Consider the following 22919-nt stretch of genomic DNA (forward strand, 5'->3'; position numbering starts at 1 on the left):
CTTTAACATGTTCCGAATTTATTTATTTATTTAAACTGTAAAAAACATGTACAGTGCACAAAATATAAAGTAGAATAAAAGTCTGTGCTCTGCAAATATATTTGGAGAACTCCGCTTTTTATTCTATAATTTATCTTTTTATTATAATTTATGATGAAGTGATGTGAAGTATAAGACTTTTTAAAATTTGGTAACTTAAGAAATATTTGATCGATTTTATTCAAATTTTGCATTTGAGTAAAATTGCATACCATGAAAAATAATGCCATGTAAAATGACATAAAGACTTCTATTTCTTAAAATTCAAAATTGTTTTTGACTATTAACAATTAAAAAAAACTTTTTAAAAAAGAGCTTTAAAATTGCGTGCAAAATTTTTTAGATTCTCTTAAGTCTCGAGATATTCCGAAATACATAAAAAATAAAGGGGTTCAAACTTTAGACTACTTTCCTCACCAAACTATTGCGATCGTATTTCTTAGATTACAGCTACCGCCTAGATTCTGAGGGTCAAAAATCATAATCCGTTGGAAAAAAGGTATATTTATACACAAAAAGTACGTTTTTCTGTCTGATGTTGTAACTTAAAATTTTATCTGCTATAATTATTCATCATGTTTGAGGTCACCCCTTTAAACCATTTAGAATAAATGCTATTATTTGTAGATCCAATCACTAGATCAAAAGTTATTCAAGTTTTTACTTTTCCTTGCACTCTTTTACTTTTCCTTGCAGGCTATAAGATCATCAGTCAGAAACAACAAATTCCATAACAAAAACTAAAAGAATCAACACTCAAGAAAACTAGACTAATTTATAGCTTCTGAAACTTCCATAGTTAAATAGTATTCTATCTTCACCAATTTCTATTAAATGTCAATACGCCACCTCAAAAAACATCGACTTTCATTCCGAATGGTACTCTATTGTGCCCTATATATTCCCTAAATAAAAATTCTAGAATTAGTAAATTAAATTTATTTTTGACATCTTAAAATCATGTTTTCAGAGAGGTCCTTAAATGCAAAAATCCCCACTACCAGGGATATGATTAATGTCGTGCATAAAAAAAAAATAAAACGTTAGAATTTGATGAAAAGAATATAAAAGTTTCACTATCTTGCTCTCAAAATGTATATATATATATATAACAAAATAAAATCATATGAGACACTAAGTAATTATAAAATAATTGATTTTATTTTAATTAATAATAAATAGAAAAGTGTTGTCTACATTGAGAACTATGCTTTTTTTTATAATTATTATTATGAGATTTCACCTAAGTCCTGTTTCACTCTCTTCCTCGTTTTACTCTTAGTTGCTTCTTTTTTAAAATCATATGTTAAGATTTTAAGTTTCATAAAAAAAGAACAAAAAAAATTTTTTTTTTTAAATAAACGAAATCTTTAATCTTTTGCACAAAAAGAATCTTTGACAAAAAAGGGTTTGTGGTTGTGTGACGTGGGCGACGCTGCTCTACCGCCATGGCTTAGCCATAGGTGCTCACTGGGTAACGATAAGAGAGTAGCAATTCTGAGGGCAATGGGAGATAGATTCAAGCGCCCACCTTAACCAAAAACAAAAAAAATCTTTGACAAATGTTAATCTCCTGCAATTTAGAACTTTTTCATTTTTCAAAAAAATAATTATTACTTGCCTCAGAAATGACAAGAAACGTTATTAAAAAATTTTTTCTTTCTTAATATACAAATGCATTGGATACGTGAAACAGCATTTGGTTATATTTTTATATGGATAAGTTAGCTTCGAAATGTGAAGTTGTAAATAGAACTAATGTCTGCTACACAGGAGAGAGTTTTGATCTTAAAATTTTTAAATAAACCACTAAATTTACTGCATTTTTAAAAAACTATGCGTCTGCTCCTAAGCTGAAAGAAAATATTCATCACTGCCATACCCCATATTTTATATATTGCAGACTAGCACAAAAAAAAGGGAAAAAATGAAAAGAATATGCTTACAAATGCTGAAACTATAATTGCTAATATAAAGAATCAGTCTTTTACTTTAAATATTTCGGAAATTATTCTTTAGATTTCTATAGTTTAGATTATTTAGATAGAAATTATTTTATTAGATTTTTTTTACACATTTACATTTGAAATGTGTTAGAAAGAAAACTTTTTTCTCAAAAAAAAAAAAAAAAAAAAAAAAAAAAAAAAGACTATTAATAATCTAGTATCTAAAAGCATATTAAGGTGGGTAGGAAAAAATGTAAACTTTTTATAGCAAATGTCCATGCATACTGAGTTGCAAATGTATACAAGGGATAATTTATACATGCCAGATGTACAACTAAATGCTTTTCGTCTTTGTTAAATAAACAACCAGTTTTCAAATCACACGCACGCACACACAAATATATTTGTATAGTCATAAAACATAAACCACTGCATAAGATGATGTTTTATTATTAAGCTATTATTCCTGTGGCAGAATATTTTAGGATATAATGTCTTTATGTTACATGTTATATGCATGCATGTGCCATAAAATTCAATTTGTTTCTCTAGAGAGGGTAAATGTAAGCCACTGAACTAAAATTGAGTCAAAGCACATAAGATCAACAAAAGCTGTATCGATTCCTTCAACGAACCTTGTATATATCTATGGATTTATAAAGATTTTACATCTTGTGTATGTAATAATAATAAGCATCAGACATTTTATAAGTTTTTTTATTTAAAAATATAAAACAGAAACAAAAATATTTAAAACAATTCAATTTTCAAGAAAAATATTTATTATTTCTTTCCACTTTTTGTGCTTTGAGCCTTCTTTGACACAGTCTTAGAAGTACCAGAATATTTATGTTTATCATCCCTAAAGGAAAATAGGAGAAATGCATCATAAAAATATTTTGGTTAAAAAATTTAATTTATTTAGTTAAGAATACTGCTTAGATTTAATCTCATAATGCGAAAATAATGTCTTTAAAAAATTAAATAAATAATAAATAGTTGTTCTACAGCAAATAGAACAGATTTAAGTTCAATTATCTTAGCAGAACGTTTTTCAGGTAACACAACATTATGCCTTAACTTAAACTTAAAAAAAAAATGAAAAGTTAAATATGAGACAAAAATTGCATATAAAGAAATAGAAAAATAAAAACTTATACTAATCATGTTTTCACAGAAAATGTAAAAAAAAAAACTTCATTGTTTTATAGAATAATAAAGATAAAGATTTTTCCAAAGTTCAGAGATTAAAAGACTTTTTATTCTGTACACAGTTCAAAATGCGTTTACGAAAATGTGGGCTTAAGGAAAATGGACACTGCATGAAATGTGCTTTTTCAATACTTAATCTAAATTCAACAACTAAACTAAGAATTTCGTTTTCATTTTTCCTAACTTATTTAAACACTAAACATAATCATTACAGTATAATTTCCCCGATTTCAAGATGGGAGTCACAAAGTACATTACAGTTATAACTTTTAAAGTGATGTCTTTGTATTCAGAACACTGAAAGATAAAGTTGGTTTTAAAAAACTAAATCCAACAAAATAAATTTAATATCACTAAAATGAGTATATAGGACTAGTAGCAACCTTGTAAAAACAACAATGAATTTTTTAAATCTTTCTTTAAAAAGAAGACTAATTTATTAAAATAAACCAAGTGATTTTTGGAAATGGACACTACCACACTAAGAAATTATTTGGATGAATTAATTAATTCTTAAAAAGAAGAACAATACTCATAAAAGAAGTTTGAAAAATGGAATCAAATGCTATGTACATTTTTTCAAATAACTATGTCTCTTTTTTTAAACATACATTTCTAGACGTGTCCAGAATAAAAAACCAACTAACAATTAAATACATTTGAAAATCTGGGAAAATAACTGTAGAAAAAAAGTTAATAATAATATTTATGTCTTTACAGACATTCCAACTTCAAGTTACATTGAAACAGATTTCTCAGAGAAACATAAAGATCTAAAGTTAATTGTGATTCTATAAGTAAAACTTATTTTCTAAACAAACTTAACCATTAATTGTACATAGTTTATCAATCAGAGTTAACCAGAATATCATGAATAACGTTTTGAATTTAATTATGAAACGAATGAATTCCTCAAAAGAAAAAAAAAGTAATGTAGTCAAACTTACAATAGTTATTTAGTGAAGATAATTACTAAAATAATTATTAAATAAATAAAGGAATCAATTAAAAATTACATTTATCTATAATTACATTACATCATATCCAGAAATAAAATTTCGGAAAATCTATGATAGCTGGCATATTTGTTATTATAATATAATTAAACAATGAATTATTTTGTGAGACTTATTTAAAACTTTTAAATTAAGAATCTACAAGGACATTAATGAAAGAGCATGTAAGCATAATAATTAAAATTTTTAAATAAAAAATTAACTTATACTTTGCCATTTTTATTTTATTTCTGCAGCCTTTTCCACCTTCCCAATGTGCTCCAGATTTTGAAGTCATACTGCCAGAACATGAAGAGCAGGGTTTTTCTTTGCTATATGGCTAAAAATAATGCACATAAATCATGTTTTTAAAATATGATATACAAAAGGAAAACAAAAATAATATTTTTTAAGCAGTTTGAATAATATTCCCTTATGAAAATATAAGAATAATATTCCCTATATGAAAATATAAGAATAACATTCCCCAATCAAAATAACTTTTTTTAAATGTTAAGTTTAAATAAGAACAGGCAAAGAATATAAAATATTGAATACATAATTAAGAAAAAATTTTTGAGCTGAAATTAGACAACTTGAAAAAAAATCTTACAACAAAACACATGAGTTCAACCAATCTATATAAAAAAATAATATAGACATACTTAAAAAGTTATAAATTTTTCAAGAAACATTAAAGAATTCTGTTAATATACATACTTAACACAGTAAGAAAAACTTCAAGTACAGTAGGGCATAAAAGATTTCTTTGAATCTTTCCTCAATTAAATCATTAAAAGTGATCTTGATGGTGGTACAAATCTGCAGACATATATTATTTCAGACCTAGCAATCACTGAAGAACTTTTACTATGTTTGTCATAGCAAGATCAAATAAATTTAAGTTTAAATTATTATATTTATAATAATTTTAAAAATAAGTTGTGCGTGCATGCATGTATGCAAAAATTAGAAATATAATAAAAATTTTATGGTATTAACTTAAAAAGGTTCTCCTCAGGATGTTATATAAATATATATATATATATCATAGCTGACAATTCTTTTTTCTGTAAGTTGTTATTTTTATATGTATTTAAAATGATAGTAAAATTTAATTTTCTCTATTTTAACTTTCAGTTTTATTAATTTAATTTAAAATAGTTTAGATCACCACTACATAAAAATTAGCTAAGCATATATATAAAATGCATGATAATGTACTATGGTCTAGCATAGGGACGGGCAAACTTTTTTGGTCAAGGTCAAAAAATCGAGAAGAAAAAGTTAGGTGGGCCGAGCAAAAACTTCTGAAATAAAAAAACACGATATACAAGTTGTAATTTAAATATTTAATGAGATGAATGAAATTGCGATTTCATTTTTAAAAATTCCTTAAATTGAGGTTCGAAGTGAGATGTGTTTATTTTAAGGAATGAGGCTAAATGCTTGTCTGTTATTCTACTTCTGAAATGATTTTTTCTAAAGTTCATAGTTGAAAACACTTGTTCACATATATAAGATGAAGCAAACATAGCACTGATATTCTGGGCATGAGATATATTTGGAAACTAGCTTTTGGTAATGATTTCCAAAACTCAAACTTTGGCACGATTAAAAACAACAATTGCGTGCAATCCTTCCATACTAAATAAATAATGTTAGAACTCGCACCGGCAGAAAAATTCGCTCATTGGAGCTTAAAATGTGCTGTCTGCCACATGTGAAGCACAATTCACCTATGTTAGACTCCATACGTCTGATCCTCGAGAAAGGCAAACGCTTGTTGGAAATAATCTGTGGTTATTCTATAAAGAACTTCTGCTTTCAACATTTTACCAATTGAAGCTGTCTGTGCTAACTATTTCATCTCCATCAATTTCACCAATAGAGAAAGTAAAAACGTCATCAGTACTTTGTTAAAAAAGAAAGAACAAAAACAGCTTTAAACAAAGTAGACAAAATAATGTATGCATAATGTATCTTGTTTAGATTCGTCACGGATCGGCAAGTTAAAATTCTATCCGCGGGCCGTGTAAAACCTTCTGGCGGGCCACAGTTGGCCCGCGGGCCGTAGCTTGTCCATCCCTGGTCTAGCATAATACAAGCTCTAGCATAATATAAAAATATTTCTGCCCATCATTGCAATTTGATTGTAACTTTATTACCATTTGACACAATTATTCTCTGTGAAAATTAAAGTTGGCAGGTATGATAATATATTCTAAACACATTCATCCCTGGTTAAAGGAATATCATTGGTTCCAGTCAACTTTATTCAGGTTATTTGATTCTGAGGGGAGTACAGAGTGAATTTTAAATATTTAAATGCCATGTTTTTACGAAATTTTATTTTGATATGGTATGTAATACATAGTACGATGTTTTGAGGAAATAGGCTTATTTTAATGATCAAAAACAATTTTAAATTGAGCAGTTAGTATTAGTATCATGAAATATAAATGATATTTAAATTTATATAAATACAAATCAATGCTAATGAAAAATATTATTTACATACTATAATGCTATTTATTTCCTTCCAAAGAAATCAGTAGTTTGTTTTTACACGTAGAACATTTCTTTACATCTTACCTTCCCACATTCTAAATGGAATGTGAATAAAGTGTGTCAAAGAGGAATAAAAAACCCCTTCGTCTACTATTTCATTGACAAAAAGATTTGATCAATTTTTAAACACTGCTTGACACCTGTTTGGAATAGAAAGGAGATAGGAAGTCCCTATTGTAGTTGCCATGAATTATTTTTGCATTTAATTAACTACTAAATGAAAATTCCATTCTAGCTTGTGATATTTCATAAAATAGAAAAAAAAATGTTTTCCTCTTCTTTATGCAATTAAGCGAGGACTAGCAACATGAATTATTACTTTACCTGAGGAAATTTAGCATTGGTTTCATACAAAATAATTTGGTTTTAGCAAATTTTATTCGTACAATGGTGTGATTATACAATATACAATTAAGTGGGGATGACTGTGCAAATTAAATACATACATTAACACATTTGTATTAAGTATGAATTTTGGATGACAGACTTAATCTTGTATACTACTTTATTACACGATGACTGATTGGAGATTTTTATATGCATAAGCTGTTTTTTTTGATAAACATAAGATTTAAATCCTATGCTCTCTTTCTCAGATTTTTTAAAGTTGCTTATTTTTTTTTATTAGTCCTCATAATTTTTCACTAACCATAGTTCAAAAAATTAACTAGTACATCTCATTATGACTATTTTGCGTTATTTTAATATAATTTTTGATAATATGCAAATCATGTGAGCTACTACATTTATCAATTTTGATGTGCAATTAAACATGTACAAACATTCAGTAGTAAGCATTTTGTAAGGGATGTAATAATTTAAGTTAGTTAATCTAGTAATAAAATAATGAAAGCGTCAATGTGTTAGCATGCTAATTTTTGGGAAAAGGTGGCCCATACAGCTTTTAAAAATAACAAATTTCCTCAGAGCATTAACAGTAAACTACAGTTTAAATGAAGATAAATTATTTTTTGATTGTTTAAAAATGATTAGAAACATTTAGATCACCGTTGAAGATTAAGTGCAAACAATTTTGTTTTTAAATGTATACAAATAATAACAGGATCATAATACATAACTTCAACAATTTTTACACTATGGTGGTTGGTTTTTCCAAAATATGACAATCTCTTCATGGTGAAGAGATTTAAGACTCTCATTTCTAATATGCAGCAACATTTCTTATGTAGATTTTAAACTATGCTTTGCAGATTTTAAATTATACTTTATGGAGAATTATTTAAGGAATGGAAGCTGATAAAGAACACCAAAACAACTCCTGAAAATTAAATATCCACCAGAAAATATATTCAAAAAAGGATTTTCAGCTTATGAGTGTAATTCATTAAGTGAAATATACAACCAAAGGTAACAGAGGCTCCATAAGTTTTACTTCGTTTGAACAGCTATACCCCAAAGTCATTAACATTAATATAAAAAATTGCTTGCTACTATATCTCATACACAATGAGTAATACTAAAAAAAGGATAATTATGCTTTTGGCATAATTCAAACAAGTTATATACAGTAATAATAGATGTTTTCATTGCTAATAGACATTTTAAATTAGCATCTCATAACAAAATTAAAAAAGCAATAATATGAACTAGAAAATTTGACTAACTTTATACGTTTCGTAAAAGAATCACTGGTTTTTAAAAAAGTGAATAAAATTTAAGAGCACATACCTGCTCTTTAGAGCAAAACCCACATATCATGCGGGAAGCAAACTTCATTTCATGATCATTTTCTTTTTCATCATGGCAAATATCACAGGGATATAATCTTCCACAACAAGGAAACCTTAAAAACAATCATTAAGCAGTTAATATTTTAGTAATTTAAAGTTATTTTAAACAGGGATTCATAAATTACTTGCAATGAAATCAATGAAAAAGTTGTGTTTTTTATATGCAAGGGCTAACATTTTACTATGAGATTACAGAATTGAGATTAAAACACAAATATTTGTGAAAACTATCTAAAATATTTCTAAAAGTTTCAGCAAAATCTAATAAAATATAAACAAACATATAAATATATTATTTAAACAAATAGATATTAAATTATCTAATATGATACACATGGGATTTGCAGGGGCCCAATTTTTGAGAGGGACAAAATTAAATTACACAGTCACAATAGTTTTCTGCTCACACATAAGAAAAAAATTTATTAAATGTACTAAATGCCTGAAAAAAGAACAATTATTTTTATCTCTTTTTTGTTTTTAACTTTAAAGAATTTAAGTCGATGATAATTCACAAAAATTTTCCTTCTTTGTTTGAAATATTGAGGGATACTTTTAAAGATTTCTAATTATTGAGGTTTTTTTTTAGAGATTTCTAATTATTAAAGGGGACATACATCCATGATCCCCCTCCAATGAATTATATATATAAATTATACAACTACATTTTAAAGTTAAGCTGTTTAGTTGCTAAATTATATTAAATTTCCTGAAAATTCCAATTACTTATATAAATTATTAAAATATTTGGCAATTATTTTCGAAATATTTTAAATTTAGAAAAAAAAAATAAAACTTGGACTATTGCTGACGTGTAATAATAATTATCTTAAAAGTTACAAAATATAAAAATATTTGGCCATACTACTTTAAGTTATTTATCAATTAATTAAATCAAAAAAATCCTTTTAGTCTGGAAGAGTGTTTTAAATTTATGTATCTAATTCTAAGAAATTAGTAGAATTAACAAAAATAATAAATCTTTAAAAAATATTTGAACCTAACATGCAACATTATACACTATTTGGAAGAAAGTGACGGGACACGATACTATAACGACATAAACCCATATTTATTAAAATTAATAGGAGGTAGGACCTCCTTTGGCAGCTACCCTTTTAGGCATGCTTTCCACTAAATTAGCCATAGTGGCAAGAGAAATTTCCTTCCAAATGTTTAACAGGAAGTTCCATAGTTCATGCTTGCTTTTGAGGAGTGGGGTGCAGGCCCTCAACCGACGGTCCAATTCGTCCCAGAGATGTTCAATTGGGTTAAGATCAGGGCTCTGCGCCGGCCACTCCATGCGTTTAACGTTGTTGTTCACATACCAATCAAGAGTCCTCCTTGCAACATGGGATCTTGCGTTGTCGTCTTGATACAAGCAATCATCCGTACCGTACGTTGCCTACAAGGTAGGAAGGACATGATTGTCGAGAATATCACAGTATCCATCGGCATTCATCATACCATCAACCTTCACCAGTGGGCCAGCCCCATACCAGGAGAAACAGGCCCATACCATCAATCCTCCTCCACCAAACTTTACAGTTGTCCCGTCACTTTCTTCCAGATAGTGTATATGACAATCTAACATAGAATTTATGAACATTACGAGAACCACTTCCTTCTCTTGCAGCTAAAAAAAATATATAAACAGTATTTGTTAATTAATTAGTATACGAGGTGCTTTCAACCATAATAAATTAAATCTGTTTAACTTTGCGTTATTTAAATATGACTTAAAGTTTATTTACTAAATAGTTTATCATAAATGAAAAAGATTTTCCACAGAAATGAAATAGACATCTACTATAGAAGTGAACCTTCATATTACATATATTTTTACATTAGTTACATACATTTTTTCAAGAAATTTAAAAAAAGATTTAAAAAAAAAAAGATTTTTCTGCATGCCTAGTAAATGGGTAACTTATAATAATTTTGTCACCTTAACCAGCGGTAGCTTTTTTTGTAATGCTTGCAAGTTCCAAAATCAGGTAATGGTTCTCCTTCCTTAAACAATGGGTCTTTTCTTTTTTCCATTTTTTTCGTAGGAGCATTTTTAGCAGCTTAAAAGAGAGAATTTTTCAATTAATATAAAAAAGAGAAGAAAAAAATTCACTTTAAGGGTAAGAGTTTTATAAATTTTTAAAATGAGTATTAGCATGACTTATACTCATTTTAAAACCAGAAAAGAAAATTCTTTTCATTGATATAAACAGACAAATTTTTATTTCCAATCAATGATGTAATCACTCTTGTAATCAACAGCTTTTTGCCATCTAATGTGCACTTTTTCAGAGCCAGATAAATAAAAATCAATGGGCAGTTGAGAAAATGTCTGTAGATGACATTTTGGATATCATTAAACTTTCACATTTTTTGATAATTATAAATAAATAGAATAAATGTATAAAATAAATGGAAATTTGATGGCATAATAGTGGGCGAATATTATCAGGGAGGCAAAAGCTCTCACTCAAATTAAAAAATTTTTCTTCCTGGATTGGTCTTCCTGATCGACACAAGCATAAAAAACAAAATTACTGGATTTGAAATTAGGAAACCACCTAAGACATTAATGAACATCTTAGGTTCATCGATAAAAATATTGAAAAGGTTTTTGGATAGTAATTGTTGTGTTACAATTGTTTTGTGAAACTTAAAAAGTATTGCCGGAAACTCAATGCCGGATATGTGCTACCTCGGTTATTTGACTAGTCAGATCATTAAAAAAACTGATATTTATTTTAAAGTCACTCTAACCTTAATGTCTTCAGTATGACTTTGAAGTATACAATGAGCTAAAAAATTGCAAACAAATATCGAAATGCACATAAGTAACATTATTTTCTAATCCAATTAACACATTAAAAATAGTTTTTTTTCATAAGAAAATTAAATTAAATGAGCAATTTTAAAATATGATTTTGCATATATCGTTTGGTAAAAAACAATATAATGTTTATAGATGTATTTTATTTTGTATTATTCTTTACTTGAGTACATTGTAGACAAAGCAGTTTTATAAAGAATTTAATTTGGTATAATTTTAAATGAAATAAAATATGTTAAAGTACACACAACATTTATTTCCTATTTATTTTCCAGATACAGAGTAAGGAATGTAGTAAAGATTTTAAATTAGAGTAATGACAAGAATGTTTATCGGAAAAGTTCCATTTTTCAAAAATCTTGTTAAAACTGTAAGTAATAAAATCTAAAGAAAGTTTAAGTGACACACAAGGTACCCACAGAACAGGTCATTGGCAATAAAAGGGAAAAAACAAAACAAATAGATTACAATATAAGCTAAAACAAAGAAACAGTAATTGCTTAACCGAGACTTTATATTCCTATAATGTTTAAATCTAGATATGCAGATCACAAAATACATAAAAATATTTGCTTCTGTTTTAACTTGTATGGTTATTTGATAGTGAAAACATAGAGGTGCATCTTATTAAAATTTACATTGAGAGTGACTTCATTATTTAAAAATCTGCTTGATAATGTTTTAAAAATAAAGATTAATTCCACTGATCTATTGTCAGAATTGTTAAATTTCAGAACAAATATATTAACAAATTTACCTATGTATGTTGAGCTAGTTGCTTGAAATTTGACATTTTCAATACTAAAGATTAACTTTTCATTGCAAGATGTACACCATCTTTTTTGTTTTTGACCATAATGCAGACCCTTAAAAATTAAAATAAAATGTTAGAAAGGTATCCATTGAAAACCTACAGACTACAATCATAACAAATGGTACTACATAAGCATTTTAGTTAGACGAACAAATATTTACATGCACATGTTTACACTGTGACAATTGTTAATACATATATTTGATAGAAATTTTTTTAAAGATAGAATTTTTTTATGAACTGAGAATTTTGCATAGCAATATTAATGTATGCTACGGTCAATATTAATAATGGTCAATATTAATAATAATAATATAAATCTGGTTAATATTAATAAGGATCAGTAATGTGATAAATTAATTTAACTGTTTATTTGGTTGCTATAAAATTGCCAACTATTAATAATATCAAATTAGAAAAAATATCAGTATATATGAATTAGTGAATATATATGAAAATATCAGTAAAAATGATAATATATAGATTTCTGCTGGGTTATTATTTCTGTGAATAACAATCAAAAATAAATAATAATCACATCTTTTGGCAAATATGAATGTCTTCGTTCACATTGAATGCTTTCGTTCATTTGTTCTGATTCACTACACATTGATGTTTTTCTTAACCTATCCAAATTGATTATTATTAATAATAACCGGCACTAATAAAACGATTAAGAAAATAAAAGTCAATAATTTGTAAAAATTCATCATATCAACAGCACATTGTAAGTAATAACTCCATAGGTAATTGTTACTGAGGACCAGTTAATGTGATCCTGGGTTATTCTAGTTTATCAATTTTACCAGTCATTATTAATAATTATCTGATTTGTTAGTTTGACTGTAACATATTAATCCTAATTTTATTTTAATTGAAATGTTGAAGTCAAGGAAAACATTGTTAAAACAAAGTGCACATAAGAACACCTCAAGCCTTAGCAGTTAAATGAAGCTAGTTTAACAATTTCTTTGTAAGAGATACCATTACCCGAGAAAATAATAATATGACATAGAACTAAATAAACTAATAAAATTAAATTAACATAAGATTTTTTAAATTCATTTTAAAAGAGCTAAATTTTCATTTTATATAAGCCATCTTTTTACTTAGTTTTATTTTATAAGAACAATTAAAAGAGTTGAACTAAACAATCTATGTTAATTTGAATAAATTAAAAAAATTTTTTTATTAAATTTAAAATATAATTTTAGATTTTAAATTCAAATTATGACAAATAGCATACTAATCAAGAATAATGCTTAATGGAGGAATAGTTCTAAATTTAAGAATTTACTTACATCAATTGTGATATGTTTAGAACAATTGAGGCAGTCTAAAACAAAGCATGACTCAACTAAGTTTATGTCTACAATTTGACACTCTACCAAGTGAAGATTTCCAGCAACATTAGAGAATTGATGCATCATTGATGGGCTAAAGCTACATTCTATTGCTTTGCTACATTTAGAACACTTTGAAGAACTACTTTTTCCTGTAGAACATTTGATATTGCAAGAAGTTTTGCATCGTATGCAATGGACTGTTATAGACAGTTTAGAGCAGGAGAAAGTTGCAATACCTTCAACTAACTCAAGGCCATTAAATAGAACTTTGATACCTTGCCTTAAAGCTGAATTATCAAGTAATATGCTGCTCTTTGAAAAATTTTTTGTCTGATTATCAATAATATCATCTTTTGTCTGAAATTCAGAAGAATCTAAATTATATTCTGCAGAAGCTTCTGGGACTATTTCTGCAGAGTCTGAGTTGTGAGTGTCATTGGTTGAACAAAAGAGTTTTTCCACAGGAACAAAGTCAATACCATTTTTCTTTGCTTCAATATCTCTTTTCACCTATAAGTGAAGAAATTAGAACAAAACTTAATCTATTACTTATTACAAGAACTATATGATAAATGCTAGCAGTAATTAATATAATGTATAGAAATAATGAAAGAAAAGGTGAAGAACCACAAAAAAGAAGGATTAAATGAGCAATATGCTACATTATTTAATATTATTTAAATGAATAATATTTTTTTAATAATTAATAAAAATTTGTGATAATTTTCTTTTTTTTTATTGGAACAGACATAGACTTAAAGTTTTGTGTATTGTGATATGTTTGTGTTCATGTATACTGCCATGCAATAGAAAAATCAATGTAAGTAACAAAAAATTCAGAATTGAGATTTTTACATGCTTGGTATTTTTATATAAGAGCTAAATATTGCAATTTTTATTTCCAAAATAAGTTTTATTTTATGAATTTTCTGAAATTCTATTTTAACATTGATAGTATTAGCATGAAAAAGAAAATAGTAGTCAAGCCACTTTTCTTGAAATCTGTTATGAAGCCCTTGTGTTGTTTTTCAATTGCTTGGCAGCATAAGAGATAAATAATATTTATCCTGGAAGTTTAAGTGATATATACGCCAATAGATTGTAAAGAAAAAGCACTCAGACAAAAACTAAATAAATAAATAAAAAATATTCAATTTATATTACGTATAATCCAAAAGATATTTGTGTTTACTTTAAATTGTCCTATTTTGCAAATGAAGGAACAGTTAGGCTAACACACTGAAGTTTTTTGAACTCTTTTTTTATTATTTTTTTAGTGAATTGGGCACATTTAATTCAATTACACAAACTTAAATAGTGTGGTATTTATAATTCAGGCTGGCATTTTGACAACAAAGTTCAAGTAGAAAAATAAAGTTCACCTATTTTCATACAATTATTTGATCCTTAGGAACTGGCTGAGAAGTAAGAAAAATCAGTTGGTATTATTGAATCTGCTAAAATATCTTGACTTACATGAATGTAAACTAGTGACTTAAAGAAAAAAAAAAGAAGCATAATAAGTTAATAATTTTCCAAAAATGATTTTTTAAGCATTTTTATATAATTATATTAAAGACATTTAATTATTTTAACTGTAAGTCATAAAGCTATAGCAATATTAACAGTGTAAATTTTTAAGGTATTTTAAACAGCTTTTTTTCTTTACTACAGGGAAAACTATAAAAAAAATTTATTTTTATTTAAACATCGAAATGGTTGTTAATACATATAGGTGCCATATGCTTATGTTTTATATGAGACATTCATGCAAAAATATGTTTAGATAAAAAAAATTATAAAAAAAAACAGCTCTAATTCCTTTTTATTTTTTACCACTTCTATAGTTTAACCTTTTGCTTACGGCTGGTACAACATGTGATGGTACAACACAGAACACCGTAAGCAAAGGGTTAAACATTTGTCTCATTGTTTACTGGAATAACAGCTATAAGAATTGTTTTAGCTCCAACAATTGCTATTAGCTTCATTGAATTTTATTTACAAACATGCTAAATGCATTGCAAATTATTAGAAAAATGCTAATGATGTTGTGAAAGCTCTGTTAGTCTAAATAATATAGATTAAGAAAAGTAGAAAAAAAAAACTCAAGGAGAAAATGGAATTTTGCTTTCTGAAATTTTTTTTAATAATGCTTGATTAAATTGGCATTAAAATAAATCATACACATTATTTATGTATTGTTATAACAAAGTATAGTTATGCTTTTCTAAACACCAATGATCTTAAAACAAAATGCATCTTTCACAAAAACTTAAGAAACAATGCTAGATTTTCAAATTTCTAGTTGCATTGAAAATAATAGAAATTATTTCAAACAGCAATACAATTATACAGGAAGACATTTGAGCAATTACAAAATGAAGTCAAAGGAAAATGTATACCATTCTTAAGCCACAAATGAACAATTCCTCTAAATTCCTATCAAACCATTTAAGAAAAGGGCGAAACATTAGTTCAGTTTGGGAAGAACATTTTACTTCTTCAAATCTTTTTTCAATCCAATTCTTGATACTTTGATTAAGATATCTATTGAAGTTAGAAAAAAATAGTTACTATACCTTAGATGGCACAAAAATAACATCAAAATTTATTTTTACTATTCTGTTTTTTAAAATAATAAATAAATAGAGCTAAAAAGAGACATTTATAATTAAAAAATTATTAGATAAAAAGTATTTTAAAACCATTTTGATTAAGAAAAGAAAATTTATTATATATTACTACAGTATTACTTCATTACTACATATGAATTCAGCATTGCTATTTAGCAATTTAAACATTTCAATTAACAGTAAAGTATTGAAATAATTCTACAGTTTTATTTTGTCTCTCAAACTAAATAATTACAAATATTTAATGTAAGTAAAACAGCATTTTCTATATTACTAAAAATTTGCAAGTGAACTAACATTTAATAAGTCTTTCTCTTTTCTATGATCTTTGTTAAAATATTTATTACTTTAATTTATAGAAAATAAGAAACATATTTTACAAATGCTTGCACAGGCAATAAAAATCTCTGATAATTTTTCATAAAGATGTAGATAATTACTAGAAATTGTATCAAAATTAATAAAATAGTTAACAAAAGTTGGAAAAATATTCAAATACAAAATTGCATAGCATAACAAAAGTCAATATAGAAAACGTCAGAAGAATTTTGTTAAGATCACAAAAACATAATGTATTTGTATCTTAAATCTAATATAAATTTTAGATACCAGTGATATTACAATTAATTGAACTCTTTATATTTTTATATTTTATTAACTCTTTAAATTATATTAACTCAATTAAGAGTAGGATAAAAAAAAAAAATTCTCTCCAAATGTACCAATTTTTCATTTTTAGAAATTTAATTCATTCATGAGTCATTATTAGAAAGTTTAATATCAAAATAAAACAATTAATTATAAGAAGATTAAAATAAATAAAAGTTTAAAAAAAACATTAAGAATCCTTTCACATACAAAATAATTCTGAGATATAGTAACAAAAAAAAGTATGCATGTAGTTAATAAGAAAAAAAATCTATAAAAGAAATTGAGATAAAAAAAAAACCTTATCAGCATATCTGGAATATTGTTTGAAGACAAGACAACTGTTATTTTACAAGCCTAAAAGAAAAAATACAACACATAACATTAGTTACATTAAGGAATACAACACTTTTGACTACATCTATGAAGAAATTTAATTATAACATTGAAAAATGATAGTTTGAAAGAGAGACATTGAAATCATCAGTTTGCTTTACATTTGCATGAATCAAACAGAGTTAACAGTTGCTATTATTCATATTTTTTTAGACTACAAGTGCAGTGAAACTTCTTAATATGACAACCCTTGATCAAAGATTTTGAAATGGTCTTAATATTTTCATTGCTTTGCTGAGCAACAGATAACATGCAAATGAACAAACAGATAATTTAAAATCGATAAATCATTCAAACACATTGTATCAATAAATGCTAATTTAAAATATTCCTATTTTACGTAAATTAAGTGATTAAGTATAAAAAAATAATTTAAAAAAGCTAAAAATAGTTAAAAATATAAAAATTAACGAAAAAAACCTTACAAAACAGCAAAAAAACCCATAAAATAATTTTTGAAAAATATTAATTAAAAAAAATCTCATTTTGTGCAAAATTGATGTAGAAAATAGTTAATATAATATCAAAATTATAAATAAATAAAATGATCAACAGCTAAAAATTAAAATTAACTTTAAATATGTGTGTGACTAATCCCCTCACTGTCTAGCGCCAGCTAGACATTATCCATGAGTCCATACACTCTTAAAAAATCCAGGGCAAGCAAGGGGTCTGTCGCGAAAGTCTCCTTAGAAATGCGAAGACAAGGCAGAATGCGCTCCGGGGTCGCATTTTTCACTCCACACTTTGCACAAACCGGGAAAACTCCTCGGGTGGCTGCTGGCAAATCTCGACAGCGCCGTCTGGTCGGCTCTATTGCAGGAAAGGCCAATGGAGCGTGCAGGACATCTCCGCAAATACCAATCATGGGATGGAGGGACCCTCCAAGACTTTAAGTCACTGTTTTTTATGATGGAGTATAGCTCGTCAAAAGTCAATGAGGCGACTGAATACAATGGCTCAACCGAGACCTGCCTTGCCAAGTCGTCAGCGACCTCATCTCCGCAAATCCCCACATGCGAGGGAATCCATTGGAGGTGCAATTCGTGAACCTCAGCAATCTGTCTAAGTAATTTCAAAATAGCGATGTTAGTGCGGTCACCAACATTCAACCAGTCCTTCAAGCGCTTCAATGACAAAATCCATAACGCTCTATAATTAGTTTAATTCAAAACGGCCTCAAGACCCGCCTCAATAGCCAACAGTTCGCTTCTAAACATCGAGTAATTGTCTGGGTTTCTAATTTTAATTTTTCTGACTTCGCTATCAGGAGTCTTAATATATACTCCACTCACAGATTGATGTTCTTCATTTTTGCTCCCATCTGTGTAAATTTCTTCAGGGATTTCGTTGATTATCTCAAGTGCTAACTGTTTCATAAGATCTGGGACTGTACTTGTTTTATTCACAGCCTGTTGTAATTCGGTGTGGAAGAATACTCCCCTTAATCCCTCCGATGGATCAATACAATATTTCAGGGAGAGGCACTTTAAATATAGAATAAATAAATAAAAACAATATTTCTTTTAAATCAACAATAAAAAAAATAAAAAAAGAAGAAGGAAACAGAGAAAAAACAGGCTTGATAGAATCTAAAACCAGCAGTTCATGTATTCTGCTTTATCCACTTGTTTAATATGTTTTACATAATTTTACTTGTACAACTTAAAAATTTGAAATCATGTATTTCTGAGAAAAATAATAACGTTAACTTTCGGTTCCTGAAAGTGGGAATAAACTTGACCATTAAAACAGATAGCCTTTCACCCAACTCATTCTTTTTGAAGAATGACTTGCATATTTCCCTTTCACTTTTCTTCACATTTGCAGTAGGAGAAAGAGGGAATGGGTAATGTACTTCTGTAGATCCTTGTTAGATGATTGCACGAGGAGAATAAGTAAATGGCTTCTTTAGTTGAGGGGGAGAGCATTCATCATGCATGTTACTTTCTTGCTACCTGTTTTTCACCTGCATTGCTAATTCTTTAAATTATCATTGACTCTAAAGTATAAAAATAGATCACTGCAAAAGATAAAAATGGGAAGGGCGGCAATAACATTTTTGAGAAACAATTCAACAAAATAGATTCTCAAGTTTAAGGAGGAAAAAAAATCATGAGATAGGTTGCTTCATTAGATACATCACACATACTAAAATTTTAGGCAACACTGCAGCATATTTCTGAAAAATTATAGGATAAGAATTTTTCATGTTCTTAAATTTTTTAAATTATATTCTGCTATTCAAGTTATGCTTTCATGTCACAGTCCTTATATGAATCATGAATTTACTTCCTAGCAGTGAAAAATTTCTGGCAAGGTAGCTGCCTAGGACAACTAAATTTTTATAAAAGCAAATCAACTTTACTTCAGAACTAATGAAGTAAACTGTTAAATAAATAGTTAGATAAAAGATAAAAATTTTAATATGAATTATTACCTCAATAGGATATTTATCAGGAAAGTAAACTTCCAGGTCTAAGCTTTTAAGATCAAAAGGCTGAAAGAAATTGTTATAATATTGCACAGGTTATTTAAACTGGGAAAAGACAAAAACTGAACAACAAACTGTAAAAACTAATACATACACATGTAAGAAATTGTAATGAATAAAATATTTTAAAATAAAGTTCAAAAATATTTAAAGTATATACAAGATAGAATGAATGTTAAGTCAATGAGAAAATTCTTAATATTGGAATACAAAGTTAATTTTTTTCTGAAAAAAGTTACTAACATTTTTAGTAGGCAACTAAAAAATATATTCTTTTTATTTATATCTTAATAAATATTGTGCATTTATGCAAGCTACTTTAGAATTTTATTGAAAATGCACAATCCTCTTACTGATAAAAATTTAGAGAAACTAGTTGGTTACACAGGAAAGCAGGTTAGATTAAATAACAAAGACTTCATGGTCAAATGCTTCAAAAAAATAGTTTGTGAATATTCTTAATAAAACTACAATAACATTTTTCATTACTCATCAAGATTACTGATAAATAATAGTATAATAAACATGAACATGGTTGGTTTAAATAAAACGATAATTCTGGTTGAATTAATATAAAATATTAAACTCCATATAAAATAAAAAATGTAAAGTTATATTTTTAGTAGATTTCTTTACTATCAATTTATAGATTTATATTTTAAATATTATCAATCAATAGATTTATATTCAGTAAAACATAAATAAACCGGCATAAAGTTATTAGTTAGTATGTTATTCTCCAGCAAATATTCTTTTTCAACAGAGCAACTATATTCTAATTAAAATACTGCTAAGTTGTTTATAAGGAGCAAAATAAAAAATTAAAAAGAATTTTTCTCAAATAAAATTACTATTAATACTAACCCAATCAGGATCCGAAGGCTCAAATGTAATTAAGATGGACTGTTGTTCTGATGCAACATGTTTTGGATATCTCTTTTTCAGCTGAGTGATTTCTGTGTCCCTTGGAAAATAAATGGAATTGAAGATTACAAAAAACATTTTAAAAGAAATTCAACAAAAATTTAATTTCAAAATAAAAAGTAGTTCTAATATCTCGTAGAAACTAAGTAACGAAGCCGTTTCACAATTATGTTTTCAAGACTTCAAAGGTTTACAGTTGTTTGAAATATAATAGTTGTTTTTAAAGTATAATAACTATATTAACTCAANAATATTGATCATAAAATGAAATTTGTCCCATTCATCCCCACTCTCCCCTAATAACTAATATTAAATTAAAATAAAATCCAATAACTTCTGATGGCTTTGAGAGTCCACAGAGGTTTAATTCTTTATGTCAGAATTAAGAAAAACAGACATTGTTTTCATATCTTCAAGGTCAATTTTGATAATAAAATTAATTTATTATATTTTAATGTAATGAAAAAAAGGCTTAAGTTATTTTCTAATTTTAGCAGTTTTAAAATAATTTTCATAATGCATTTAGAAAGATGTAACATTTTAATTTAATAATTGATTCTAAATAATAATTATCAATAATTAATTTTAATGGGAAACTGAAAAAAATTGAACTTAATGTTTATGCAATGAAATATTTTGCAACAAAAATGATAAAAAAGACTTCAGAATTATTTGCCATGATTTTTATCAAAATTCAAAAAAAGTTATTTCTTAAAAAAGCTTTGTTTAATTTTTAATTAGTTAGAATACAAATAATTATCAACAAAATTATTATTAGACACTTCAAACATGACATAACAATATGAACTGATGAAATTATCTTTGACTACTAAACTCAGCGGCGCGACAGCCCTTGAGGGCCAAGGCCTACTGTGCCCATCTCAGTTTTCTTGACCTTGGGCTCTGGGGTGCAAGAGCAGATGTTCCGGTTAGGTGGTCAGCCGAGCGCGGAACCCCCAGTGTTTAGTTCCCAAGCATGCTTGGTACTCATTTATCGACCCACTGAAGGGATGAAAGGCTGAGTCAGCCTTGCCCGGCTCGAACCAAGGACCTGTGGCACGACAGCGCGAAGCGCTACCGTTCAGCCACCGGGCGTATCTTTGACTACTACATAATGATTTTATTTACACAACATGAAAAATATCATTAACACAAGACCTGTAAATTACCTTATTTTAGCAAGCTCATGAACTGAAAGATTGGACAAATCGTGGAGTTTTCTACCATGCGAAATTTTATGAGGTACATATTGACATTTGACAACATCAATGGCTTCAATTGTGCTAAAAGCAGCCATTATTGAAGTGGTTTCCTCAGAAGCAGAGACATCAACATAATCCACATTATTTTCGCCTTTTTCATTGTTATCATTTGATGACATTTCCTGAACTCCTTCCACATTTTTTACTGCATTTTGATGATAAAATTTGCAATCTTCTCCCCGATGACATTTACCTTTTTTAAAGTAGTGGCATATTGGAACACGCCTTTTCTTAGCTATTGCGTTCAAAGAAATTTCGGCGACTTCTTTGGAGAGTTGAGTAATTTCTGAGGAATGTTGATACAGGCAATGATCCCCTTTACCACAATTTCCAGCTTTATAATATCTGCAGACTACTTTCTTTGTTATAAATTTTCTATCTGAAAGTGTTTGCAATGATGTTCTACTCGAATTATTCTTTGATACAAATATTCTGTCAGGAAAGCCAATATTTTTATTGCCCTTATTTTCAAGAAATAAATGCTCGGGAGACTGTTGGTAATGTTTATATTTGCAATTTCTTCCATATCTACAATTTTTATACTTTGAAAAAAATGTGCATATTTTGGGTCCGTTTAATGCTCCAACAGAAGCGTCGTTAGATTTCGTCTCGTAAGTTTCTATCGTATTATTACCTTCACATGTTTTCGAAACTGCATCTACTAATAATTGTGTATCTCCCATCATCTAAAAAATTTACATAAATTGATAAAATATATCGCATATGCAATGAAGCAAACGATCCATAGAAAAATAACTAAAACTGTAAGTTCAAATAAATATTTATAGGACACAAATTTTCTAAAACAAATGACAAAATAGTAAACTCAATGACTCCTTTATTTTAAAAAAACAGAGAACATTAAATGAAAAAGAAATTATAAGATAAATTGAAAATAACAATTTATACATAAAAATGATAAGGGTCAGCAATTTATTTACGTTTCAAAAGTGATATCAAGAGTGATGTTGATAGAAATATTGAATTATATATACTTACTGCTCGGAAATTCAGCTTGTAACTTACATTTGACACAAGTGCTATAAAAT

At 27.3% G+C, this 22919-nt stretch overlaps 1 protein-coding gene across 2 annotated transcripts; it reads right to left on the reverse strand.

Moving 5' to 3' along the window:
* Window positions 1-2684: 2684 nt before the first annotated feature.
* LOC107443114 (uncharacterized) lies at window positions 2685-22847 on the reverse strand. Of its 2 annotated transcripts, XM_016056877.3 has the most exons (11): window positions 21778-22847; window positions 20549-20648; window positions 19631-19690; window positions 17096-17151; window positions 15916-16060; window positions 13466-14020; window positions 12108-12216; window positions 10463-10583; window positions 8453-8567; window positions 4423-4532; window positions 2685-2847 (listed from the first exon to the last, which is right to left on the reverse strand). In XM_016056877.3, exons 1-11 carry the CDS (start codon window positions 22554-22556, stop codon window positions 2769-2771), a joined length of 2229 nt encoding a protein of 742 aa, XP_015912363.2. In that variant the 5' UTR covers window positions 22557-22847; the 3' UTR covers window positions 2685-2768. The 2 variants fall into 2 exon arrangements, 1 of the variants encoding a protein (XP_015912363.2); XR_011637295.1 differs by lacking the exon at window positions 8453-8567.
* Between the last annotated feature and the right edge of the window lie 72 nt (window positions 22848-22919).

This window comes from Parasteatoda tepidariorum, chromosome 7 (genome assembly GCF_043381705.1).
Source record: "Parasteatoda tepidariorum isolate YZ-2023 chromosome 7, CAS_Ptep_4.0, whole genome shotgun sequence".
Taxonomy (NCBI): Eukaryota; Metazoa; Arthropoda; class Arachnida; order Araneae; family Theridiidae; genus Parasteatoda; species Parasteatoda tepidariorum.